The sequence below is a fragment of the Erinaceus europaeus genome, chromosome 12 (assembly GCF_950295315.1).
Source record: "Erinaceus europaeus chromosome 12, mEriEur2.1, whole genome shotgun sequence".
In the NCBI taxonomy this organism is placed as follows: Eukaryota; Metazoa; Chordata; class Mammalia; order Eulipotyphla; family Erinaceidae; genus Erinaceus; species Erinaceus europaeus.
This window is the reverse complement of record NC_080173.1, coordinates 4135409-4156695: the sequence shown is the minus strand read 5'-3', so window position 1 is coordinate 4156695 and position 21287 is coordinate 4135409. Positions and strand designations below refer to the sequence as shown.

General features: G+C 46.9%; 1 protein-coding gene across 2 annotated transcripts in view; it reads left to right on the top strand.

Annotated features, from left to right (window-relative positions):
- PRKCA (protein kinase C alpha) overlaps positions 1-21287 on the top strand; it is a 362209-nt gene that overhangs the window by 175657 nt on the left and 165265 nt on the right. For both annotated transcript variants that reach the window (XM_060202620.1, XM_060202619.1), the window contains exon 3: positions 7494-7576. In XM_060202620.1, the coding sequence (XP_060058603.1) occupies positions 7494-7576 (83 nt within the window). The remainder of the gene's footprint in view (positions 1-7493; positions 7577-21287) is intronic.

The window sequence follows — 21287 nt, the reverse complement described above, 5'->3', positions numbered from 1 at the left end:
ATGACATTTCATTTTGCAATTCTGGCCAAGAGAGACAGATATAAGCAATTAATTGAGCGTGCTTCAACAACTAATGAGAAAGGCAGATGTTTTGGGATCATAAATTTTAACTTCTGAAAGAACTATGGAGTTATTCTTGATATAGTAGATAGAAAAGTAACATCTCTCAGATTTCTGCCTTTTTTAATCGATTCCTCCTTTATGTACAGCATAGTACTAACGGCAGGAAACGACTCTGATCACATTTTGTTAAAAAATACACAAGTACTATTTTTATCTCTTACTACTAGTACATTTCCACATGTCTAGACAAATATCAAGAGTGCCTAAAAATAGGGAACTTAGGCCCCTCTTACTGATGCTATCCTTGTTGATTATATCAGCTTTCATTTCACATGATTTTTAAAAAGATAAGTAATACACATTCCATTACTATTAAAATTAAGAAAGTAATTGTGAAAAGATGCTATGGTTTCTACATTGTAATTAGTTAAAGGAGAAGAAGGTGGGGGACAGGAGCAGAAGGATGGACTAAGGATGGGATAAGGCAGACGCACGGCGTCTCGATTACTTCCATGCTCTGCAGACTGTGTATGCATATGAGGTGCTTAATATATATTTGCTGAATAATTGAATGAATGAAAGAAACCCTGCAGATAGACTTGGAGACACACACACACACACACACACACACACATACACACCTCAGCTATAGAGACAAGGAAAAAGAGAACAAGAGATACTTAGTTACTTTGCTTCTTGTAGTTCCCAGAATGCTCCCTGTGCATCATTTTTCCAACTCTGGTGAGCTATATAAACTTTGTCCTGCTGAGTTGTCAGGCCACAGGCTACATAGAATTAAGTTGAAAGCCAGAATTTCATCTACTGAGGAAGTTCATTCTTCATTTTCATTAAGTGAGGGTTGAAGTGTGGTTCTTAAGTGCTGTGGGCAGACAGGGGGTGGTGGCTGGAGGGAGAGAGCTTTCCTAAGTGCTCTTCTTACCTTCCATCCTCTGAGGGGGTGTGTTTTGCTCAAGGAAGAGAGAGAATTTTGGTATCCATCCCATAGATGCTCTCAGAAGAAAGATTTTTCACAAGAGCAAAATAAATGGGTTCTGTTTTCTAATGGAAGTAGGCAAGAGAGAGGGGAGCCAAAGGGATCCAGAGCCCAGTTCAGCCACCATAACACCTCACACATCTCTTACAGGCCAGACTAAGTTGTTCCAGGCTGGAAAGGAAAAGGTGAAAACATTGCAGTGTAAACCCTGATCCACATTTATTTATATATGGCAATCCATATTGCCAGCGCGTGTCTGTGCTCCTGGGGCTTAATGTCCTGCTGGGCACATGCTGTAAATGGGGAGTGGGCAGTCAGTCGTGCTGCAAACTTAAACTGTTCTGATAATGCCACACAAAGGAACCCCCTGCCCTGCTGGTGGGGATGTCAGTGGTTCCAACTCCCGTGGAGAGCAGTCTGGAGAAACTCTCTGAAGGCTAAAATATACCTGCCCTATGACCCTGCATTTCCTCTCCTGGGGATATAGCCTAAGGATCCAGAAAAAAATGTGTGTTACCTCTGTTCATAGCAGCACAATTTATAATAGCCCAAACCTGGAAGCAACCCAGGTGTCCAACAACAGATGAGTGGCTGAGCAAGTTGTGGGTTGCACAGTGGTGCTGCTGCCTACTTGCTTTGGTCGCTAATAAGGGGGTCCCGTTGACTCCTTCGCCCCCTTTCTCCCCACCTCACACTCAGTCCTTTAGCTCTTTTAAATGCCCCAGGTCCAACCAGGGTGGATTGGGGGGTGGGGGGGGGGGGCGGGGGAGGGAAGGAGGCAGGGAAGGAGGCATCAGAAGTAGGAGAGCTACTGTGAATCTTGAAAGAGTTTCTTGGGGGTTTGGGAGTGGTTCATGCACAGTTGTTTCAAGGTGGAGCTGGTGTGCTCCCTGGAGAATAGCATTCCTTCTGATACGTGACAAAGCACTTTGATTTGATTTGTTTTCAGACAACTTTAACATGTGTCCCATGAGAAGACTATTTTCACTGTGACAAATCAGAAACCAGTAATTTCCTTTTAACATGCAAATATAATAGACACTCACTTTTTATTGCTTTTCCTACAAAGTTGAAAGCAGCTCACTTGCCTTCGAGATTTCCCTTTGATTGTATTCTGACATGACGTTACCGTTCATTAATCCCTTCCAGCTAAGCAAAATTTAATTAAAACTGTCTCACATGATGGTAACCATTTACGTATTTTAAGAACGGAACCAGAGGAAACTGGTTCGGCTTCCAGTCTTCGGTGCTAAACAAAGTCAGACTATTAAATTTAGTAGGGGGGTTCCTTGAACTCATGATTTATTACCCAGTGGCTGTCCCTCATTAATTTTGAACTGCAGAACTTTTTTGCATGCGTTCCAATTGTTACATACCTAAGACCTAAATCTGAAATGTTCTCAACACGAGGAAATTTCTTTTTAAAAGGCAGTTAGAGCAGCCAGAACGTGCAGAGAGTGTCCAACTTGTAAGCTCGAGGTCCTGAGTTCAGATCCTAGCGCTGAGTATGCCGGACTGATACTCTGCTTTTCTCTTCTGCTCTCACTAATAAGTAGATCCTTTTAAAAAGGGAGAAATGAGAAAAGAATGTCAACGTGTATTTTTCCCCCCTCCACTAAGATGGAGCCTATATCAGATGTGGGGTAGGGTGGGATACATGGAGATTAAATAGCAGAGCAACAGAGGGATTTTCTGGGGCAACCTGGCTTCCAGTTTTCCTTACCCATTACCGCTGTCCACACTCATTTGCCAAGTGTGCTATGAAGCCCAGGAGCACATCTCTAACCCTCAGCCATCAGACAGCTCTTGGCTTCAGAATCTGAGTTTTGCTCATGTCTCCACATTATTCTGTCATTGGATTTACCTCAGAACCTCCCACAGGAGAAGCAAATATTGTTCCCTGTATTTTGTAGCTAATCCAGATGTGAACACCAAGAAGCATAGGAAACTCACAGGAAGGAAGACTGCAACATTGTTACTCTCATGGATAATTTCACTAGCTGTTGCTCTGGGCTTGTGAATCACTTACTTCTGGTAGCGGCGCAGCCTGCATAAAATGTACAGTTCTTACAATGTTTCCACAGGCAGTTCAGTGGTGTTAGGGTTGTACAACCATCAGCACCATCCATCTCAAGAACTCTGTCCACTCAGGGAGAGATTCCTCTCAGTCCCTGGAATTCTCTGGCCCTCTTCCCCAGCCTCTGGTAACTTCTTTCTGTTTCTGTTAACATAGGTCTTCTTGGGACCTCATAAACGGAATCAGACCATACTTGTCCTTCTATGACTGACTTAGTTCATTTGGCAGAATGTTCTCAACATTCATAGTGTTGCGGGAAGTAACAGCATTTTATTTATTTTTTAGTATTTATTTATTCATTCCCTTATTTTGTTGTTGTAGTTATTATTGTTGCTGTTATTGTTGCATAGGACAGAGAGAAATGGAGAGAGGAGGGGAAGGCAGAGAGGAGGAGAGAAAGACAGACACCTGTAGATCTGTTTTGCCTCCTGTGAAGCGACTCCCCTGCAGGTGGGGAGCCGGGGACTGGAACCGGGATCCTTATGCACTTTGTGCCACCTGTGCTTAACTGAGCTACCGACTCCCAGCATTTTATTTATTTTTAATTTTTTATATTTATTTTATTTATTTATTCCCTTTTTGTTGCCCTTGTTGTTTTATTGTTGTAGTTATTATTGTTGTTGTCGTTGTTGGATAGGACAGAGAGAAATGGAGAGAGGAGGGGAAGACAGAGAGGAGGAGAGAAAGATAGACACCTGCAGACCTGCTTCACCACCTGTGAAGCGACTCCCCTGCAGGTGGGGAGCCGGGGTTCAAACCGGGATCCTTATGCTGGTCCTTGTGCTTTGCGCCACCTGCGCTTAACCCGCTGCGCTACAGCCCGACTCCCAGCATTTTATTTTTTAAGGCAGAATACAGTCCACTGTCAGTGCCATGTTTTGTTATTCCATTCATCTCTTTCTGTTTGGGTCTCCACCTTTATTTATTCACTATTTTTTTCTTGCCTCCAGGGTTATTACTGGGGCTCGGTGCCTGCACTACGAGTCCACTGCTCCTGGAGGCCTTTTTGTCCTATTCTGTTGCCCTTGTTGTCATTATTATTGCCACTGCTGCTGCTGTTGTTGGACAGGACAGAGAGACATGGAGAGAGGAGGGGCAGACAGAGAGGAGGAGAGAAAGACAGACACCTGCAGACCTGCTTCACCGCCTGTGAAGCAACCCCCCTGTAGGGGAGGACTGGGGGCCCGAACCGGGATCCATAGGCCAGTCCTTGTGCTTTGCGCCCTGTGCGCTTAACCTGCGGTGCTACCGCCCACCCCCATTCATTCATTGGCTGTTTGGACTAAGGCATCCGCGCACATCTGCTTAAGTCTCGGCTTTCAGCTCTTTGGGAATGTGGCCAGCAGTGGCACAGGTGTCCCTGTGCTTTACCCTTCAGCTCTCATGAGCGGCTGTCTGGAAACAGTCCCCCTCCTCACCTCCAGTCGGGCAGACCCAGTCACCCACGTATTTGAGACCTTCATGGACTCTGGGACTAGAAGGGCAGCTAGGAAGTAACTTTAGCGTCATTGTGGCCTTTTTGTTGCTCCTGAAAATTTGGATATAACACGGTTTGTTTTTTTTGAGGCTCATAGTAGAAATACTTCAGCTGAACTCATATAATTGTGCCGACAGACAGATGTCAATGGAAAGAACAGACACCCGAGGCAAACTCTCCTCCCCATGGAGTTTGATAAACATGGGTTTTTGTAATGATGCTCACCTGAATACAAAGAGATGAGAGACTTGCATGTTTGAGTGATTAAGAAGGAAGGGACTCAGAGCACTCACTTCCCTTCATAGAGCCGCGCCCATAACGAAACACGATGAAATAATGCTTCCGTAACCCCTTTTCCTTTAGTCATTTATCTTTTTAATTCCAGTGAGTGAAAGATGACTCAGTGCCTGGAGAGAGAGGGAGGATGAGATGAAGCCCTGCCTGCCCAGCATATTAGTGTTTATCTGCTGAGGGTGCTGCAGAGGAAAGCCTTCTAGCTCTAATGTGAGACAGAGTGGGGAGGGCAGTGTCCTGCAGGCTCAGGGGAACCTAGTGTTGCCTGGGGGAGTGAAGGTCCTCTCTCCTCCTCTGCTTCACTGCCTGCTCCTGCCTAACTTGGGGGTGGCTGAGGAGGACTCCATCCCACAGGCGTCTCTCCAAGACTGGCTTCCCTTTTCCGTGGCCACGCCGCTCCCTGGCTCAACGCCAAACTCGAGCTTGTTTTCAAAGATCGTGCTTTTCCAGTAACAGGGCACAGGACCACTAGCAAGAAGCAGCCTTCCATTTCCCTGCTGCTTCAGCTTGCCAGACTCACAGCTTCATCCTCTGGGCTTCACATGCAGGGTTTATACATGTGTGTGCTGTTTGTATGCTGTTTGTGTCTAAAAGGATCCCATGTGCCACACTGCTGACATGCTTTGTAGCTTGTGTGCAACATGTCAGCATCATTGGCACTATTATCTTTTCTGCTCTGACCACGGAGGAAGAACGGAAGGGGTGCAGGTGAAAGGGAGGGGGCTGTGCAGTCATGCATTCCTCAGAGTGAACTCTGATTCCTCTGCAGAGCGCGTGGGCGGTCTTAGGCAACACCGTCATTTGTTGATCTATTCAACTACTCATCCTCTCTCTTTCTCTTTTAAATTTATTTTTATCTGATCCCATAGAGAGAAATTTAGAGGGAGGATGGAGATAGGGAAGGAGAGAGACAGAGAGACATCCGCAGACCTGCTTCACTGCTTGTGAAGCTTTCCCCCTGTAGGTGGGGACTGGGGGTTTGAACCCATGTCCCTGGTACTGTAATGTGTGCACTTAACCAGGTGTGCCACCACCCGGCCCCCATCTTCTCTCTGTTCACAGCTGTTTTGTGCTTACACTGTGCTGTATTCCGGCAATCTGTACTAGCTTCCCATATCCACAGGAGTGTTGATGTTAAAACACGTGAAGCACCTGCTGGGGAGCCACTTCACAGGCGGTGAAGCAGGTCTGCAGGTGTCTGTCTTTCTCTCCCCCTCTGTCTTCCCCTCCTGTCGTCATTTCTCTCTGTCCTATCCAACAACGACAACAATAATAAAACAATGGCAACAAAGGGGAATAAATAAATACTTTTTAAAAACCATGTTAAATAGTGTTGTTATAAATATTCATGAAAGTGTCCAGCAAAGTATTCAGTATGTAATCGGATGCTCATAAAAGGGCTTGTTCTATCAGTTCTCCTGCACTTCCCTGGCATGTCTTTCTTCCATTTCATAGCAGGCTCCAAAATGATGGGCAGTCCACACTTGGACTGCACACGAGGCGTCTGGTCAACCTCATCCTCCAGGCCCACTCCAGTCAGTGCACCCTGTGCCACCACACGCAGCGCTGCTGTCACTCTTGCTCAGTACCTTTCAGTGACAGCCAGTGCTTTCCAGAAATACTCAGAATTCCTGAGTGGTTACTCAAAGCCCCAAAGGACACATGACCTAAGTATCTGGGAGATTGTACCCTTCATTCGGTATTGAAGACATTTGCCTTCAGGTAGTTTTATATATATATATATATTTTATTTTTAGCCTGTTACTTACTGTTCAGCAGAGAAACTCTAGAACAGTAGATGATGCCCTTTATTTCTAGGAAGGACTAAGCTGTGCTGTGTATTAGTAGTTTTCTTTTCTCTTCTTTTCTTTTTTTTTACTTCCATGTTATATTATCCAGAAAGATCTCTTTATGGTTACTTACTAATTTCTATAACCAGCACTCCTGTTTTTATTCATCTTCAGGATTATTTATCAAAACCATAGTTATCTTGGAAAGAGTTTGCAGTCTAGTGGGTTTTGGTATATTTCTAAGGATTCACTCGCCTGGTGATTGCACCTGTCACAGGCAGGTGGTTCAGGTTTGTATCTTAATGAGTTCCTCCCAGTCACAATTCTTTGGAAGAATGTCTTCAACCCACATTTAGGGATCCCCGTGCATTTTAAAAGCAATCAGTTATTTCCTTTATATTCCATTTTATCTGTAGGATATAATGTTTATAAACAATCACGTGTGTATGTATTTGTCAGGCTAGGACACTGCAGACTACGTTAGATTTTGTTTCTTGTTTATACCTTGAGCGAAACTGTCTGATAGGCTCCTACAACTTTGGAGACCAGGAACTCTTATTCAGATCCCCATGGTCCCACCAGTGCCAACATTTCGTGGTTCTATTAACCATGGGTCAGACCAATACCAAAGATGGCTGTGTCTTGAGTGGAATGCTTTCTGATCTGCTGTTTAGAAGCTTTTGTCTGCAGTGAAACCAAATTGAGTTCTAATAGTATATAGATAGCCCTTTTGGGAAAGCAAGACTTGCTTATTTTGTCCAGACTGTACTAACTTCAGGTTTCTTCTCTCCCCACCAGTTTGCTGTTTTGTGGTTCACAAGAGGTGCCATGAATTTGTCACCTTTTCTTGTCCTGGTGCGGATAAAGGTCCCGACACTGACGTAAGTAGGTTGTTGTCTGATATTAGTGCAGATTTCTGTGTTCTGGTTTTTTTTAAAGAAATGCCCGTTCAGTTGTTTTGGCACATAGTCTTAATAGAAAACTTATCACTGGCCTCTAGCAGTGAGCAGACTTTCAGTCCCTTTGGGCCTTCCCTGGACTTGTAAGCACTGGGAGGAAGGCTTCCTATAGCTGGTTCTCTCCCACTCCGAGAAGCCACCTGGACCCATGAGCAGATCGGGAGTAAATGCTTTCACAGGCACAGTGCGTCTCCCTTTTGAAAATGTTGATGGATTTTGCAGTGAATGGAAACCACCTTCAGTTACTTCTAAGAGTTTATTAAATAACAAGACCATCATGGCTCCTGGTCAGTTCAACAAGTCGCTCCTAGTTTGGCTTCGTGAGCTCCTTGCTGCCGTTTCATTCTGCGTTACAAATGCCGCGGGTGATTGATGTGATTTAGCATCTGCTTCACGGAAAAGTGCTCTCTGGAGTTCCCCATGTGTGATTAGACAACCTCACCACTTGCCTTTTATGGCTGTGTGTCTCTGGGGAGCATTTCCGTTTTATCTTTGTTCCCTGGAAAACAAGATCAGCATGGAGAAGGGAAGCTGGGCTGCGTGAAAAATACCCGTATCTGAAGTTTATTGAGTGGGAGGAAAACATCTTGGACTATTCCATGGGAACTCTTATTGTAACTCAAAACTTATTTTTGTAGGGGAGGGCTGGGATAGTGGACATTTTTGCATTTAGAGCAGCTTTGGCCGGATCACTCTCGTCAATGAGACTTTTCTTCATGACTGAAGTGATGTTGGCTCATAGCACTGTATAAGCTTTCCAGTCCACCGCTTTCTACCTCGCCAAGCACAAATGCTCTACCGGGTACTATCTGTTCAGTCACACACTTCAGATTGTCGGGTTGCATCACGGGGGAGAGAGAAGAGACCAGGAACTCATGGCAGAGGGGGAACGCAAATCTTTATTCACACGGATGCTCCAGAGCGGTAACGCAAATCTTTATTCACGCGGACGCTCCAGAATTGGGTGTGAGCACAGTGGTTTAGGCCACGTGGAGCTAGCAAAATGGCCGCCTCCCACTATGCCCACCAGCCCTTCTCTGGGTCGGGTCGCGGAAGAGAAAAAAAGAGAAGAGAGCAACAGCGGAAACAGGAGAGGCTTTTATGGGGGGATTCCGAAAGTGGCAAGTCGGGACGGGATTGGCTAGGAAAGGGGGTAGAGAGAGGCAAAAGGCATGCTGGGAAGGTGGAAGCCTCCTTAGCAACTGTCGCAGTGGTTTTAACTGAATTAGCCATACCCTGAGGGGATAACGTGGTGGGGATCTGTAAATAATACTTGCATGGAAATACAGTGGTTTGTGGGCCCTGCCAGCGTTCAACCACATCTGCACAATTTCCCAACACACATCATTCCTACTTCTAGAACTCGCTCTCCTCACAGAAAATCATTTCCCTCTGGCTTCCTCAGAGTCGACAGGGCTGTGTGTCTTCTGAGAAGCTAGAATGTTCACGGCAAGCTCCGCGGGTTCAGATTGGCACTATTTTAACACACGTGGTGCAGGCAGCTCATGGCCCAGCTTCAGGCAGTGGGAGTTCAGGAAACTTGGGTTTGCATGTTGGCGGAGGCAGTGCAGAGTGGGCATCCCAGGTTCAGGCCACCACCTCCACATGAAGATTCACAAGACACAGGAGTCAGGGAATCTTGGAGATGATTTTTCTTTGACCTTTATGGACTAAGAATCCCAACTCTGTGAATGTTGAGTGACCTTCCCCTACTATATATATATATATATATAATTTAGACTATACTCCCAATTCTCCTTTCTGGAGTGTTTTTATTTGGGACATTTTAGGTGTGAGTGTGTGTGTGTGTGTGTGTGTGTGTTGCACCAGAGAAATGTTCAGCTTTGGCTTGTTCTGTTTCTGGAGTTCAACATGGTCAGCCTCATTAAGAAGGAGGCAGGACATGGTCTGGCTATAAGCATGTAAGCAATTCTTTATCTGGTGTAAACTTCCTTCTTCCACATATTCATTCTTTTGGCTACGTGTCTTATTTATTGAGACTCTCTTTGCTGGACCCAGGTACAAAGTAACGGCAGCACTGTGCTTGTTGTCTTCAGAATTTTCTGCTGGGAGACTGTAGACATTAAAATATCATGAATTAAAATAGAATATAGATGGCCTTTGTGAGTTGAACAGAAAGCTCTACCTAGTCTAGGTGATCAGAAGCTTCCCCAGGGAAATGATATTTAAACCAAGCTTCAGGAGCAAGTAGGAAACCAGCGGGGGGGGGGGGGGGAGAAAGAAAGAAAATGGGTGAACTCTGGCATAAGGAACTGTGTAAAACAGCTGTTTCAGAAACAGGAAAGATGTTAGGAAAGCCCTGATGTGATGTTGTCTCGAGAATTTTTGAGCAGAATCTTAGGAGCTGTTGATGGCCTATGGAACTATTTTTAAGCCAGGAATGATATGAGCCTCGTTGCTTTCGGTAAAGGTTGCTTCAGCTGCATCGCAGGAAAGGGATTAAGTAGGAACCAGACGTGACATGCTGGTGAAAACTGGGGGGGGGGGGGGGGAGAACTTGAGGAGAACCAAGACGGAGACATGCCTTTCCTTCTCCCTTCCTTTCACTTCTTTCTTTCATTAATTATTTTTCTGTTATTGGCTAGAGACAGAAATTGAGAAAGGAGGGGGAGACAGAGAAGCAAAGAACAGAGAGACACCTGCAGCCCTGCTTCCATGAAGCTTTCCCCTACAGGTGGGGACCGGGGGCTTGAACCTGGGACTTCTCGCATTGCAATGTGTGTGCTTGACCAGGTGCACCACCACCTGGCCCTCCGACGTGTTTCTCTAGAGCAAGATGATGAGACCTCAGGAGTGGGAGTGGGGGGTGGGTAGAGGCGATGAAGGTGAACAGAGGGAACCCTTTGGACATGCCTGGAGGAGCTAGGTTAGTCCTCGGCCACTGAGGTTGGGGGGATAGAGTTGTTGAGAAAGACCCTCAGGCTTCTGAGCCAGGCATGTGGTGCTTTAAGACCACGGAAACTCTGTGGGGTGAGGACATACTGGCCAGTGAAATAGGAAGGTCACGGGTTTTGCTTTGGCCATATTCAGTATGAGAAGGTTGACATTGGGAATACAGTTGTGTGTGAGGGTGAGTGTGAAACTGAGAGTTGGGGTGTATCCTAAGATACAGATTCCATACCTTTTCTTGTAAGTCTTGGGTGAGATTTGTCCAGTGGAGAAGCAATTACAGAAGTTAGAAATCCTACCTTCTGCACCCCAAAAACAATTTTGATCCATACTCCCAGTGGGGGAGAAATGATAGGAGGAAGAGGATAAAAGTGCTCTGAACTCTAGCTTCATCAGAACCCGGAGAGAGAAGAGGAAAAAGAGAGGGACACACGGAGGTTGTAGTGGTGTCATGAGTGACTTGGAGGGGAAGAGTAGACTGGGCCTGGAAGAAAAAGAAAAAAGATAAAAGAGGATAGTTAACCCCTACCTGCAACCTTAGGAGAATGGCGGTGGCTTTCAATGGAGGGGTTGGGGATTCAGAACTCTAGTGGTGGGGACGGTGTGAAATTATACCCCTGTGGACATGTAATTTTGTAAATCATTATGAAATCACTAATAAAATTAAAAAGAGAGAGAGAGAGGGAGTCGGGCGGTGGTGCAGCGGGTTAAGCGCACGTGGCACAAAGCGCAGGGACCGGCGTAAAGATGCCGGTTCGAGCCGCCGGCTCCCCACCTGCAGGGGAGTCGCTTCCCAGGCCATGAAGCAGGTCTGCAGGTGTCTGTCCCTCACTGTCTTCCCCTCCTCTCTCTATTTCTCTCTGTCCTATCCAACAATAATGACATCAACAACAACAACAATAATTACTACAATAATTAAAAAAACAAACACCAAGGGCAACAAAAGGGAAAATAAAAGAGAGAGAGAGAGAGAGAGAGAGAGAGGTAGATCATTTTCCCTGCGGAAGGCCTTCTGTAGTGAAGACGTCCTTGATGTGTGATGTGGGGTGGGAACCACTTCTGTGACCTGAGGCCCAACAGAGTTCAGTTCTTCCTTGTCTTTACATTGAGGTCACTTGTTCTAGGAGTTCATTTTCATGTTTTATGCCCTCAAAAGGGAAGGTGAGGTCATTTTCTTTTATACTAGAGCAAAGAAAGTACATGGCCTCTTAAAATGTGTGAAGAATCACCCAGCCATGTCTGTTTGACTCACTTGTGCTCTTCCAAGGAGAAGGTTGTCCTTTTGGTCTTTGGTGTTAAGAGAGTAGCGATTAGCACGTTGCACAGCCCCAGAGCTTGGGAAGTGTCTGTCTGTGAGCACTGTGGCTTTATTTATTTGTACGTATCTTCAAACTGGACTGACTGTACCAGGAAGGTTGTAGGTAAATCATAAGAGATGTCAGGACAGAGAACTGAAATGTGATGTGACTTGATTTTATTCCATAGGTTTTCTTGTTTTATCTTTCTTTGAATACATTTTAACAATCACAGAATTATAGAATGTCATGGGGTGGTCAAGATTTATCTAAGTCAGCCTCCTTTTATGGATGAAGAAACAGAAGAATATTGAAGAAAGGTACAAGTAATCTGAGCTATGATAATCTTTTCTGAATATCCAGCAGGCTTGTGGTGGATTCTTTGCGGTGTTAGCCATGGAGAAGGCCAGGTCGCTGTCGCTGGAACATTTTGCTAATTGCTAGACTGCAGAGTCGTTGAAGGCTTGGTTCACATGTTTAGGTGAGAAAGCATGATTCAAAGAATGAAACGATCAGGTGCCAGCAGCTTCCTCGCCATTGTGTGATTCCCCTGGGTCTGAGCCCTGGCCTTACATGGGAGCACTGTGGCACGGGGGTGGGGGCCGACTCTGTGGGTAAGGGAGCAGCACTGTGGCATCTCTCTGACTTCTCTCTCCCTTCCCCTGTTCTGCTTTCTTTCTTTCTTTTAGCACTGGGGTCTCACCACTCTAGGCTGACTTTCTTCAGATAGAATGACAAAAATTAATAAATAGATAGATGTCGGGCAGTACGCCAGCTCCCTGCTTAACACTGTGGTCTATTTCCATAATCACTGTTTTACCTGAGACCCGCCCTGCCTGCAGGGCACTGGTTTAATCCCCATTGGTTCGCACTCTCTTTTCGCTCCTCCGCCTCCCCTAGTCACACCCTACCACTTCCTTCTTGGGAAGTATAAAAAGAATCTTCTTGGGGGTCGGGCAGTGGTGCAGTGGGTTAAGCGCATGTGGTGCAAAGCGCAGGGACTGGCGTAAGGATCCCAGTTCGAGCCCCCGGCTCCCCACCTGCAGGGGAGTCGCTTCACAGGTGGTAAAGCAGGTCTGCAGGTGTCTGTCTTTCTCTCCTCTTCTCTGTCTTCCCCTCCTCTCTCCATTTCTCTCTGTCCTATCCAACAACGAATTGCGTCAACAAGGGCAATAATAATAACCACAACGAAGCTACAACAAGGGCAACAAAAGGGGGGAAAAAAATGGCCTCCAGGAGCGGTGGATTCACGGTGCAGGCACCGAGCCCAGCAATAACCCTGGAGGAGGAAAGGAAAAAAAAAAAAAAAAAGAATCTTCTTTTGTGATTAAACACATTGGATTGCCTTCCAGCTCCGCGAGTCCCAGAGTCTCTCTCCTGTGACGCTAGCCCAACACGAGTTCCTGATCCCTCTCCCACACAGCAGCCTAGGTTATTGGCTCCAGTCGAGTTCTCTCCAACCCAGAGAGCACTTACTCGGGAAGAAGCACCCTCGGGCTATCCCAGCAGACAGACAGACAGACAGACAGACAGACTGAAGTTTCCTTCTGTTTGGTGAGGGCCGGGCTCAAAACTGGGTCATGCCATGACAAAGTAAGCACACTGTCCAAGTAAACTGTCTTGCTGCTGGCCCTCCCCCCCCCCCTCTCTCTCTCTCTCTCTCTCTCTCTCTTTCATAGAATGAGATAGCTGGCCTGGGAGCAGAGGTATTGTGCATATTTGAGGTATCACTGTCATCCCCCCTCCCCTGCAAAAACAGAGGAATCAGAAATTTAAGAAGAAAAAATATATTCCTCAAGCATTTCACCCTGAAAAAGCGAAACTTTGAAAGTCTCTTCCTTGGCTGGCTGTACAGTTCCCATGCTGCTTCCTAATGCTTCCAAGGAGCGTAGCAGACTCCAGAGCGTTCCGTGATGGGGAGAAACGGCAAGGCTTGTGACATCCACAAATACCGTACCTGCTTGGCTGTCTCTAAGAAGAAAGTGAAGGAAATGCACCAAAATATATCTTTAAAAAAATTTTTAAAATTCAGTAAGAGTTAAACATTTTTTTTTAAACAGAGCTAATCTCCAAGACAGAAGTCTAGTTGAAAGGAGGCATGGGGGCAGGGAACCTGACAGGACAAAAGGGCTTCTGTGTCCAGCAAAAGCACCTCAGACTCCCAAGACTGTGCTTCTAATCAACTCACACATGCTGTCACTTCACCAGTTGTCATTGATATATCACCTGTCCTGCTGAATTGTTCTCCCCTGCTTTGTCAGGGATGGGAGGAGGCCTCTAGGGGCCTGTCTTCTCAGACTTTGCTACCACTTCCGCTTCTGCTTCCCCTTCCCCGTCCCCTTCCCCATCCCCTTCTCCTTCCGCTTCTGCTTCAGCTTCCGCTTCCGCTTCCACTTCCACTTCTCCTTCTGCTTCTCCTCCCGCTTCTCCTCCTCCTCCTCCTCTTTCCTCTTCCCCTTCTCCTTCTCCTTCTTCTATAGAATAGGATAGAGAGAAATTGAGGGAGGAGGGGAAGAAAAAGAGGTAGAGAAATATAGACACCTGCAAACCAGCTTCATTGCTTGTGAAGTGACCTCCCTGCAGATGGGGAGCTGGGGAGGGGCGGGGGTTTGAACTGGGATCCTTGTGCGAGTCCTTGTACTTCGTACTGTGTGCACTTAACCCAGTGCACTACTGCCCAGAAAGGCATTTTTTTTAATTTATTTTATTTGATAAGACAGAGAGACATTGAGACAGAGAGAAATTGAGAGGGGAGGAGGGATAGAGAAGAAGAAAGAAACAGTGAGACCCCTGCAACACATCTTCACTGCTTGTGAAGCTTTCCCCCTGCAGGTGGAGTCTGGGGGCTTGAACACAGGTCCTTGTGCATAGGAGCGTGCACTCAACCAGGTCTGCCACTGCTGGTCCTGTTCATTTTCTTCTTTTGGTGGTCACAGGAACTTCACTGCTCTAGGACATCTGGTGGCCTCCCTTTGTCAGAGAAGGACAGACTCCTTACCAACAAGACTTTCTTCAACATGGTGGGAGCCTGGCTTGAACATGGGTTGTGTGTGAGCACAAAACTGAGTTATTTTTCTGGTCCTTCCCTTCCCTTTTCCCTCTTCCCTTTTCCCTTTTCCCTTTTCCCTTCCCTTCCCTTTTCCCTTCCCTTCTTTTCCCTTCCCTTTTCCCTTCCCTTCTTTTCCCTTCCCTTCCCTTCCCTTCCCTTCCCTTCTTTTCCCTTCCCTTCCCTTCCCTTCCCCCTTCCCCCTTCCCCCATTCCCCCTTTCCCCTTCCTCCTTCCCTTCCCTTCCCTTCCCTTCCCTTCCCTTCCCTTCCCTTCCCTTCCCTTCCCTTCCCTTCCCTTTCTCTCCTCAATCTCAATCTCAATCTCAATTTCTCTCTCTCTCTCTGTCCTCCCCCCTCGGGGAAGTGTGAAATATCTCTTTTGGGGGATCATACCAACTTCATTCCTGCTGCTAAAGTCATAAGGAACAGACAACTTTCCAACTGTTGGGTTTGTAAAGTAGCAGTAGGAGACACACTTCTGCCACGTGCATAAAATGGCAGGCACGCCCCAGCAGCCCTGTATACACACCTTTGGGACCGTGGACTCTGCGTGGAGCACATAGATGACGTGGATGCCGGGCCAAGGCTCTGGGTGCTCCTGCCACTGCTGCTAACTCTTCTCTTCTCATCTGCCCAGGACTCCTTCAGCAGAGGCCCTGGCCTGTCCAGAGAGACTTCCCTTGTTGCATTCTGCACCTGTAATAGCAAGGCAATTGAACAGAATATAGGAGATTCTTAAGTTTCCTGGGAATGCACCGTGTCTCTCCTAGGAGACAGGCAGCGTCCATAGAGTTGATGGATAAAGACAATAATTAACTTGTTAAAGGGCAGGGGGTTGACTTCTGACCAGGGCACATCTCCACGTCTGCGAACATCACAAAACTGAGTCATTTAAAGAAACTTTTCCCGAGTATCAGTCCCTGGAATCAATGGCAGAAATGGCCTCAGAGCAAAATTGTGATGTCTGAGGTGAAGCTGGCCTCCCCTGGAAAGGCTTCTGTCTGGAAACAAAATTGCTTTCTTTGCTTTCTGACAGTCTTGAAGATCCTCATGTTCCCAAGTTCTTTTTGGTGTCTTAGAAACGGATCAAGTAAAAAAAAAAAAAAAAAAGGCTGCTAAATTGTTTAAAATTCAACATTTCAAAGCTTCACTTAGAACATGACTCAAAACATTTAAAATAAATCTGGAAGTAAATTTAATTAGCACGGCTTCTGCCTGCCCAGAGTATGCTTCTTACACTCAGTATGGAAATAAGACCATTTTGTGAGTGAAACCCAGTTAGAACCACAACTTTTTTATGTTCCTGGCCTGACAAGGCAGAGTAAGACTTGGAAAAGGTTGAGTGTTTAAAAAGTTGCACTTAGGGAGTCGGGCGGTAGCGCAGCGGGTTAAGCACACATGGCGCTAGGCACAAGGACCGGCGTAAGGATCCCAGTTCGAGCCCCCGGCTCCCCACCTGCAGGGGAGTCACTTCACAGGCGGTGAAGCAGGTCTGCAGGTGTCTGTCTTTCTCTCCCCCTCTCTGTCTTCCCCTCCTCTCTCCATTTCTCTCTGTCCTATCCAACAAAGATGACATCAGTAACAACAACAGTAATAACTACAACAATCAAACAACAAAGGCAACAAAAGGGAATAAATAAATAAATAAATAAATAAAATATTTTTTAAGAAGTTGCACTTAAAATTCATCAGTGAGGTAAATAGAATCCAGGCATGTGAGCGGGGCACTTTGCCCTCCCAGGTCATCTCCTCTCTTTCTAGACTTTGGGTTTTTATTTTTTTATTTTATTTATTCCCTTTTGTTGCCCTAGTTGTTTTATTGTTGTAGTTATTATTGTTGTTGTTGTTGTTGTATAGGACAGAGAGAAATGGAGAGAGGAGGGGAAGACAGAGGGGGGAGAGAGAGAGACACCTGCAGACCTGCTTCACCGCCTGTGAAGCGACCCCCCTGCAGGTGGGGAGCCGGGGTCTGGAGCCAGGATCCTTACTCAGGTCCTTGCGCTTCGCACCACCTGCGCTTAACCCGCTGCGCTACCACCCGACTCCCATTGCTGTTGTTTTTTAATTCAGAATTACAGAGGCTGCACTTACTGGCCTTGCTCTCAGCCCTCAAGTTGACCCCGGAAGTATCTAAGGGCTGTGTCCTGTGAAGATGACAGTGGGGAAGACAGTTCTCCTTCTCACAGGGCTTCTTCACCGATCGATCTGGATGAGAAATGAAAGTGCCCGGGCCCAACAGCCCTGAAAATCAACATTCCCTCAGTAAAGGGAAGAAAAGGCCACGCCAGACATGCAGCATGTCTGTAAGATTCTGTTAAGATGGCAGGCAGCAGCGGTCGGTCGTAAGACAGGCAGAGAGAAGATGTCAGGTCTGAGTGGCAGGGGGGGAGACTATTGAGTGAAGGAAGAAGAAGACAAGCCGCTCCTGAAGACGCTGATGCCATTTAAGATTCAATTTCCTGTTAAAAACACGAGACCAGCAGGCCTGCATCTCCTGCCGTGCAGTGGCAGGGCGACAAAAGGCATGCAGACAAGATGGCCACCCTGCCCTGCACTCCCTGCGGGGCATCCCCGCAGCGGACTGAGGTCTGAGGGAAGAAGCCTTCTCGGTGTTCTGAAAGGACTCACCACAGGCGTCCACAGGTAGCATCGCTCATGTGCCGTGATGCCCGGTGAGGCCTGAGGGGCCGGGGGGAGGAGTTATTTCAGGGAAATAAACCCCAACAAAAGACTCCAGTGCTAATTCTGCTCCTCAGTGGGCGGATTCTTTGATGTAGCAGATTCCCAGGAACCACAAGTCTGTTCCGCAAGGGAAGGGACTCCTGTTACTTTAGCGCCAAATTAATCTAGCCAGGAGTTAAAAATAGCCTGGAAGGCTCGCAGCCCTCAGGCACAGCTCCGGTGAGCTAAAAGGAGGTGAAAAGACGGGGCAAGATCCTGTCCTTAGACCTACCAAGTCTGGGCTGGTGAGAAGGGAGGAGCGTCTCTCCTTTGTGGTCTGCACTGGCTTACTGGGGCAGAAGTGTGCGGTGTAGTGACAGAAGGCCGGAGGTCTCCACAAGTGCATCAGAATGACTGCTGTCAAGCACCCACAGCCAGGACTTTTCCGCCCCGTCGCTCAGTTCCAGCCGTGCTCCACCACCCCTCGCACTTGACTTGTAGGACAGCATTTAACTTTTTCTCTCCAGGATCTCCACTCTTGGCAAGTTGTCAACCTTGGGTGACCTGTCTCTAAGAACTGTGGCAGGGGAAACACCTGCCACAGGGGCTCCTGCACGCAGAGCCTAAAGTCTCAAGTGCTGATGGACAAAGTCATGACATCGTCACCGTATTTGCCCGGTGTCAGTTATCATCTGTCTATGCCTGGGGTTTTTGTTGTTGTTGTTATTCATTATAGCTAAGCATTAAACATTCTGTGAATATTTATTATCTCCTAGGTACTGTGAGATGTAAGGTTAAAAATCCTGGTCCAAACCAGGGAGCTAACTCAGACTGTTAGAGCCCCAGCTCACATGCCTGAGGGTCCAGAGGCCACAGTTTACATTCCCAGTACCACCTTATGCCAGAGCTGAGCAGTGCTACCCCACCCATAATAGCTAGGCCTCTGAAATACAGCTTACCTTTACTGGGATGTCATACCTCTGAATAAACATTATGTATTCAGCAATGAGAGCAGTAGGTAACATGAATCAATATGCTGGGATTATACTATTTGCATTGTACAACCAAAAAAGAAAAAAGAGGCCCAGCGGTGGATAAGTGGCTTGCTGGAATCCAGGAGCAAATGCTACTGTACTCTCCGACAGATCTCCACTTGTAGACCTGTGCTTGTACTTTTCTTCAAGACGAGTTCATGGGCCAGCGGAGTCGTTCACTTGGATAGGGGATAGCGGACTGCTTTGCCATGAGCACGAGCCAGTTTCGAGCCCAGTCCCCACTGAACTGCAGGAACCTTCATTGCTCTTGTCCCCCCCACCCCAACACGCGCACGCACGCACGCGCACACTCAGAAAAGAATAATTTACATACTCAGTGGAAGAGAAAGAGACAGACCAGAGGATGTGTGCTGGGCATGAAACTGGGGTCTCACATCTGCAAAGCAAGAGCACTTTCTGGTGAGCCCCCTCTAAGCCCACGCACCTGTCTGTCTTCAGTATCTGACTGATCAGCGAGAGCAGCCTAAGGGAGACAGGCTGTCAGAGAAGCTTCTATTTTTGTAGACAGGATCTGGAGACAGTGTGACTGCGAGGTAATTTGAAGAATTCAGTGGAATCTGAAATGCTAACCTCCCTAAAGTCCGAACAGTAAAAAAAAAAAAAATCACATAAGCCACACCGGGGGCGTGAACTTGTCAAACTGTTGGGACCAGTGAGAGTCCTGAGTCTTTTGGCAGCTTGGCTGGCGTTCTCCTCTAGAAGGTGAACAGCCTTGCTATCGAAGGCATGGCCTTCCGGAAAGAGTTACTTCAAGTGGCTTTATCCTGTGCAGAAAGCCAGCCTGGAGAGCTTCTGGACTTGTGTGAGAGGTTTGGTCCTGGAGCTTAGTGAGAGTATAAGCTAGATCCCCATACTCTGGGCTGCTCCACTCTACTGGAGGGTCAGTGGTCTGTAGCACAGTGGTTGACACGCAGGTGCAACTTTTCCTCATAGTTGTCCACAAAACTCTGGGAGAGTCCCGTTCGGTGGGCTATTCCTTCAGACAGTGTCGAGGGCTCGTCTCAAACCTTGGCTGGACACATGGCAAAGCAGTACTCTGTCTTATTCTGTCACCGATATCTAATAGGTCTCATCCCGTGCTCATTGGGTATTGTCACAATCTCTCTTCACCCTTCTCAGCCCTCTGTGATAGTCATAGTTGTATTTATTTTATTTTTATTTTAAAAAAGGAAGCACTGACAAAAACCATAGGATAAGAGGGGCACAACTCCACACAACTCCCACCACCAGAACTCCGTATCTCATCCCCTCTCCTGATAGTTCTCCTATACTTTTCCCTGTCGGGGTCTCTGGCGGGGTGATCTCCAGGAGAAAGGTAACGGGACAGTTCTTTCTCACGCGCGCAAGGGACGATAAGGAGTAAAGACACCGGGGAGACTGCCGCGTTTTCAGATCTCCTTTATTAGCAGGTGGACATGAGTTAAATAGAAAACCAAACAAAGGGAATTATTGAAATATGTCAGAAATTACAGGTTTCTTAAAGGTCGGCTTGCCCCTATGGTAGGGGGCTGGTATGACAGGAATTGATGAGATACAAGACAGTTATTCTCCATGACGCAAGCAACTTAATTATCCAAAGGTATCTGAGAGAAGCATAGGGGTTAAAACCAGTAGGGTGAGACAGAGAGAAGATGGCTATCAAAAGGCCATAGAGTTTGGAATTTCTCTTGTCTGGGGTCTGAGGTGTATGCTGAAGTATGTGATCAGGTGTGTTCTCCTCTGTGATCAGAAGGTAAGGTGACTTTGAGTAAGTGAATCTTAAAGTAGGCGGCCATGTGGCCTGCAGTTAATGGGGAGAAGTATTGGGGTTTCTGTGAGCCTGAGAGTCAAGAAGGAAAGAACTAAGTGCTGGGTTCCTTCCCTTTGCTCACCTCAGTTGAGAGAGACCTCACAACTGAGGGTATCTTCTCAGACCTCCATCCAAGGATGGGGGGAGTTCTCCCTAAGCTCTATCAAGCTTACACATAGTCCCAACATTTCCCCTCTGGGAGCATGGACCCAGGGTCATTGTGGGGAGCAGAAGGTGGGAGGTCAGGCTTCTGTAATTGCTTCTCCACTGAACATGGGCGTTGACAGGTCGATCCATACTCCCAGTCTGCCTCTCTCTTTTCCTAGTGGGGCAGGGCTCTGGGGAAGTGGGGCTCCAGGACATATTGGTGGGGTCATCTGTCCAGGGAAGTCAGGCTGGCATCATGCTAGCATCTGGAACCTGGTGGCTGAAAAGAGAGTTAACATAGAAAGCCAAACAAATTGTTGACTAATCATGAACCTAAAGGCTGGAATAGTGCAGGTGAAGAGTGTGTGTGGGGGGCGGCTTCATTTTGTAGATAGTTAGTAGGCCTGTTTTACTTATATTCCACAGGGCCCACGACTATACTAGGTTTTCCCTGAGCCTGATATCTGATACGCAGGTGGATCCAAGTTATTGTCCTGGGAGATGATGTCATGGCTGGAAAAAGGACCAAAAAGCTGCATCAGGGAAGAGAGTAGCTCCCCAATATGGGAAAGGTGTATAAATGTTGTTGACTGTAAACCCCATTGATCTGATCTGATCTGGAGCCCATATTTAGCTTTAGGAGCCTGTGTGCCCTCTGCATCCCTGTAGATCAGAGCTCACATTCTGTGGTCACGAGTAGGGACGTTCCAATGTATCATGGCCTGTTA